At 34.8% G+C, this 6,558-nt stretch overlaps 1 protein-coding gene across 1 annotated transcript; it reads left to right on the top strand.

The window, feature by feature from the left end:
• The first annotated feature begins 225 nt into the window (after positions 1-225).
• Positions 226-4,386, top strand: LOC133802054 (uncharacterized). Its single transcript, XM_062240288.1, has 2 exons — positions 226-1,093; positions 4,166-4,386. Exons 1-2 carry the CDS (start codon positions 226-228, stop codon positions 4,384-4,386), a joined length of 1,089 nt encoding a protein of 362 aa, XP_062096272.1.
• The last annotated feature ends 2,172 nt before the right edge of the window (positions 4,387-6,558 follow it).

Here is a 6,558-nt window from a genome sequence, read left to right as displayed (position 1 = left end):
ATTTCTTGATTGGATCTATTGATGAAGGTCCTTTTTTCTTCTTCCCCGGCGTCTTCTTCTTCAATTTTGGTCTCCCCGCCATGGCACCAGCTCAAGCTGAAGAGAGAGCAAAAATTTTGGCGCGAAATTTTTTTTATTATTAGATATTTAATCAATTATTCTAAGGATTTTGACAAGGTGTATTGTTTTTGTTGCAAATTATTTCATTCTAATTCTACTAATAATATGAATCAATTAGGCAATGAAGGAATTAAGGAATGGAAAAATCTTGGTGCTAGGCTTAAAACACATGAAACAAGTAATGAGCATATTGTTAACATGAATGCTTGGATTGACTTAGAATTGAGACTTGCAAATAATAAAACAATAGATAAAAGTGTGCAAGAACGAATTGATAAGGAGAAGGAACATTGGAGGAATGTTTTAGTAAGAATAATTGCTATTGTAAAAAGTCTAGCTAAGAATAATTTGGCATTTTGTGGAAATAATGAAAAGATCTACCAAGAGAACAATGGAAATTTTTTGAGTTTAATTGAAATGATTACTAAATTTGATCCAATTATGCTAGAACATGTTCGACGTATTCAAAATAGTGATATTCATAATCATTATTTGGGACATAGAATTCAAAATGAGTTGATTCAATTATTAGCGAGTGAAGTGAAAAATACAATTTTGAAAAAAATCAAAGAAGTAAAATATTTTTCAGTTATACTTGATTGTACTCCTGATTTAAGTCATCAAGAACAAATGTCTCTTATATTGAGGTGTGTAGATATCTCAACTAGTCCAATAAGAGTGGAAGAATATTTTTTGGGATTTTTAAAAGTGGATGATACTTCAGGAAAACGATTTTTTAGTGAACTCGCAAAAGAAATTGAAAATTTGAAACTTGACATTAATGACATAAGAGGACAAGGATATGATAATGGATCTAACATGAAAGGAAAGCACCAAGGTGTACAAAAGAGATTATTAGAGTTAAATCCTAGAGCATTATACACACCTTGTGATTGTCATAATCTTACTTTAGTACTTTTTGATGTTGCTAATTCTTGTGTTAAAGGTGTATCATTTTTTGGTGTTTTACAACGTATATATACACTATTCTCTTCTTCACCTAAGCAATGGACAATATTGAAAAATAATATGTCTACTTTGACCGTGAAATCATTGTCTCAAACTCGTTGGGAAAGTCGTATTGAAAGTGTTAAGGCAATTAAATTTCAAACTCCAAAAATAAGAGATGTTTTGCTTGAACTAGCAGAAACATGTTGTAACGACCCAAATTTGCTAATAAGGCTTAAGGGCCTTGATTAGCGTGCCTGGAGGGCATAATGGGAAGTATGCGTGAATTTAATGATTAAGACGCATGATTATGATTTTAAGCATGTTATATGACTATTTGAGTATTTGAGATGCATGACTATGTGTATTATGATATGTGATAATTCTAGCCCGTTGAGGGCATAAGTGTGATAATTATGTGATGTGATTTGTACCACGTGGGTGTGGTGATATCAATGTGATGCACGTGCCGAGACGGTCCTAGAGAGCTAGATAACTCAGAAGTCACAACGGGGATTTTATACCCGGCTCGGGAGGAGCTAGGGGTATTTTGGGGATTTTGTAAGTTAGCTCTTGTGAGATAATGGTAACTGGTAATTTGGTAACTTGTGTAACTGCTAGTAACCATAGAGAGTAACAAGATTGGTTAAAAGAAGTGGTAGAATTGTAAGGAAGTAGGAATGACAAGAAGGGCCTTGAGGTTTAGTTGGAATGGGAGTTAGATGGAAGGGTAAAATGGTCATTAGGCAAGGATTAGTACTACTTCAGCTGTAGGAAAAGGGAATACGTATTATACTTTGTTATATTTTGATTTATGCTGAATTTGAAAGAAAGGGCTAGAAAGAAAAGGGAAATGAAGAAGGGGCTGAACTTGGGACCTAGGAGGAGACTCAAAGGGAGTTTGAGGCAATCAAAACCAGGTTTAAGCTAGGATTTCTCAGAGGTAAGAATTGTGCTCTGTTTAAGTTGAATTTAAGTCTGAATTTTCAGAGATTAAGTGAGAAAACTTAAAGGGAATATGGCTGGTTTTACTTTGAAATTCAATTAGGGTAATCAAGAGCAAAGAGGTTGGGAGCTGGAATTGGGAGGAGTTCAAGCTGAGTTTGATTGAGGTAAGAATCTTTAGCATGTTTAATTTCGTAATTGGTGTGGCTTAAGAATTTTGAAGCATGATTTGTAGTTTTGGAAGCCATGGTTAAAGTTTTAGGAATTTGAAACTCAAGATAGGATTTTGGGGTGTGTTTGTGTGATTGGGGTTGTTTGTGATGCTTATAGATTGTTAAAAGGGGTTCATTTGGGGTTCTGAATTGATTTTGAGGCTTAGGTATAAGTTTGGGGTGATTTGGAGTGTTATGGGTTCGGGAAAACGCAGGGGAAAAACCCAGAATTCTGGGCTCGCGAAGGAGCGCCGCGGCGCTGTTCTAGCACGCCACGGCGCAAGGCTGTTTCTGGGCGGTGCGTGTGCTCTCTGACTTGCTGGGCGCCGCGGCCCTATAGGGTAGTGCCGCGGCCCTATAGGGCAGCGCCGCGGCGCTAGGCCATTTTCAGAATGTGATATTTTGCAATTTTGAGCCTTTGCTCCGGGGATTCGGGGGATGTCTTTGGTACATTGTTTTAGGGATTTGGGGCATTCAGAGAGTGTGGGATTGGTTCCGGGAAGTAGATTTGGATTGGTTAGTGATAAAGGATGTTTCGTTTGTGTTGTGACTAGGTCTTTGGTGAGGCTCGGGATAGAGGACCGTGCTCGCGGCGTTGGGGCATCGGAAGCTCGGGATACAGGTAAGAAAGCTGCACCTGAGTATGTGGTTAGGTTGGGACTAAGTGTTCCCTATGTTTGTATGCATTGTTATGTGAATGCGATTAACCATGTGGACACGATGGGACTAAGAGCTCCCTACATTTGTATATCATGTCGTGAGATGGTGTTATTATTCCATGGGACATGCGATTACCGGCCTAAGGGTGTCGGAATCAATATTTGCGCACTGGGGCGCGGCTCGGCCACTGGTAGCTGAGGCAGCTTATTTATCACTGAGCTCGGTTAAGCTGGCCGGAGTCAGTGAGTATTACACTGGGGGCGGCCCTAATGAGCCGAAGACAGTGTGTTAAATAGAGGGTGCGACTAAGGGCGCCAACCTTGAATGTTATTTGATGGATATGACAATCTATTGGTTATGAATGTGAATATTGTGTTATGAATATAGTTGGTTGATTGTTTGGATGACAAACTGTTATTACTGATTGGATAAATGTTATGAAATATTGAATTCTTCGTTGAGCATTGTGAAATATTTGATAAGTGTTGCTGATCTTGCTATGTTATTATGCTTTCTTGCTGGGCCTTGGCTCACGGGTGCTACGTGGTGCAGGTAAAGGCAAGGGTAGGCTGAATCAACCATGAGTTAGAGAGCTTTGGGGGCGAGGTGTACATCGTCAGCTGCTCGGCTGCCACGGTCGAGAAATTATACAGGAACGGAAACCTAAAATGTATATTTTGCCATTAGAGTGGCTCTTGAACTATTTGTAACTTCTAGAATTTGTTGTAACTAAGACATCTAAACCCTGTTTTGAGTCTCCATGTATTAAACCGTCATTTTTAATGAAAATAGCCTGTTTGTGACCAAAATCTTTTTATTCTTACTCTGATAATGGTATAGAGTTTACACTTTGTCTAAATGACTTGATTAGCAAGTCTTGCACTATTTTAAACACACAGTGTAACGGTCTTGGTTATCCAGGGCGTTACACATGTGATGGTCCTAAAATAAAGAGTGAAGCTAAATGTCTAGCAACCTATGAATTAGAGAATTTTGAATTTTTGTTAGGCATGACTATTTGGTTTAATATTTTGTTTGCTGTCAATTCAATTAGTAAAAATTTACTATGTAAAAATATGGATATTGACAACGCTATAAATCAGTTAGATGGCCTTCTTTCTTATTTTGAAAATTATAGGAAAGATGGATTTGTTTCTGCTATGATTTCAGCTATAAAGAAATTGCGAATGAGATGGAAAATTAGCCTAAATTTTGTGAAAAACCTGTGATTCATACGAAAAAAAAATTTGATGAAATAACTAATGATGATGATGATATAGTAAAATCTACTGAAGAATCATTTCGGATGGAAAGATTTCTCAAGGAAAAACTTGCCAAGTTTGATGTAAAGAGTGAAACTGTTTTCTTGAGATATCCTACAAATAGTAAAGCCTGTAGGGTATACAACATGAGAACTACCAAATCTGGTCTTGATGAGACTATAAATGTTGTTTTTAATGTTCTTGAAGACTTACCTTCCTACTATGAAGGTGAGATGTGAGGTGTCAAATATATAAGGGCTCTGTGGTGTAGCCACTTTTGCATTTCCGCACTTAATTTTTTTTTATGACGATGTATATTGTAGTCATTTATGATAACTTATCTGCTGAAAAGGAGGTTTTTATCTGTCATCAGCATGACTGTGAAATGATGAGGCTCGAGAGTATCCTGCAAATTTTCCATAAATTTGGCATAATTTATAGTACTGGAAATAAGGTTCAAACCGTTGAATTTTACACGTGCATACAAAAAATAGACACGGGTGCAACAAGCAGTTTGAACTTTGTTTTCAGCACTGTAAATTATTCCAAATTTCTTAAAAATTTATAGGATGTCTTAAATGACTACAATGTACACCGTCATAAAAAAATTTGGTACCGAAATACACAAGTGGCTGCACCGTAGATGCACCCTATATATATATGGAAATAATTTGTCCTTATCAAGCTCTGGCCTCCACGAGCATACAATTGAATAATTATATATGTGCACCTAAACTATGCATCCAAATATTATACACAGTGATAGGATACGGTTTTTTAAAATAATAGGTCTCAATTTAGATAAATACAATTGGTTAAAAAAAAACTACTACATCAATATTTATAATGTTTGGGTGTATTTTTTTAATACACATATTATTACTTATCGTAATGCGACTTTACATATTTATTTATATATATTCTTAAACATTTTTTAATAAATTTTATATATTTTATTGTACAACCATGTTTAGCTTTCAACTTGTGCAATACTTATTACTTTATGTTTCCTACTTTCTGTCTTGATGACTTCATAATATTTATTAATTGTACTGTAAAATATGTCGATCGAAATAATTGGTATAATGGAAATGGGTCATTATTACCAGTATTAATTGTGCAAATGTATGGACGGTTAACGTATCTGTATTACTATTGGCGGTAGGATTTGTCAATAGTTAGTTTTTGGTTTTTCTAGTTAGTTAGTTGTTTCTGTTATGTTAGAGGTTATGGCCCCATCCTTATATATTTAGAGAGAGAGGTTGATTAACTCTATTATTTGTACACAAAAGCATGACTGGTGGGCTCTTTTTGAGCCCTATAGCAGATTTTTCATATCTATCTTTATAATAAGTGAGTAGATAACGGAAATTTTTAATTTTAATGATTTTTTAATTTTTTAAGGTTAATTTTAACGGAATATTCTTATATTTAACAATAATTTCTAAATACTTAAACTTAAATAAAATAAAATAAATAATTAAAAAAAGATATTTTTGAAATATTTTGCAATGATAATTATTTAAAAATAATTAATAATTAAAAAAATTAAAAAAAAGATATTTTTTCAGATATTTTACAATGATAATTATTTTTAAATAATAAATAATTAAACAAATTAAAATATGATATTTTTGAGATGTTTTACAATGATAATTATTTAAAAATAATAAAATCATATGTTTTATAACTTAAATAAATATTTAATTAAACTAAAACTCACTCATTAGAATAATATCATATTAAACATATAATATAATCTACTATAAATTAGCACCAAATTTTTTTTTTTTTTAAATTTGAAAGAAACTTAAATTTAAAATCCGCGTATAATATTTAATATTACATTAAACATATAATATATAATCTCTTGTTGTCACCCCCAAATTCATAAACTAGAACAAACATTGTTACACCCAGATTTCGAGCCATAAGAATTGTGACCTCGAAAGCTGGATTCGTAATGAATGGACTCGTGATATCTGGAACATGTCCGAAGTCTAAGCGTCAAGCCTGCGAAGCAGAGATGACTTCGAAGATGGTAGCCTCGCGATCCTCACAAGCTCGAAAGACAGACCCCGAAATACGTCTGTCTCGGGATGGCCTCGGATCAGGGCTCCGTACCTGACACACGTATGAGCTCGAAGTCATGTGGTCTCGGGAAGATGCTATAGCTCGAAAGTCAATAAGAGACCTGGGTGAATAGGGCCTTGGCGATATAAGATAATAACTTTGAATATCTTAGAGAATCATCAATGAGAGACGCGGTCAACACTAATTGCTATAAATCCCCTATAATCAAGGGATATTAATCGTTCAGTTATACGCCCCCTGATCTTCAAGGGACGTTTCCTTGTATATAGGATTGCAGGCTTTGAATGCCATTAAATTTATTTGCATATACAGAATAA

Source organism: Humulus lupulus, chromosome 9, assembly GCF_963169125.1.
Source record: "Humulus lupulus chromosome 9, drHumLupu1.1, whole genome shotgun sequence".
Taxonomy (NCBI): domain Eukaryota; kingdom Viridiplantae; phylum Streptophyta; class Magnoliopsida; order Rosales; family Cannabaceae; genus Humulus; species Humulus lupulus.
This window is presented reverse-complemented; position numbering and strand designations above follow the sequence as displayed.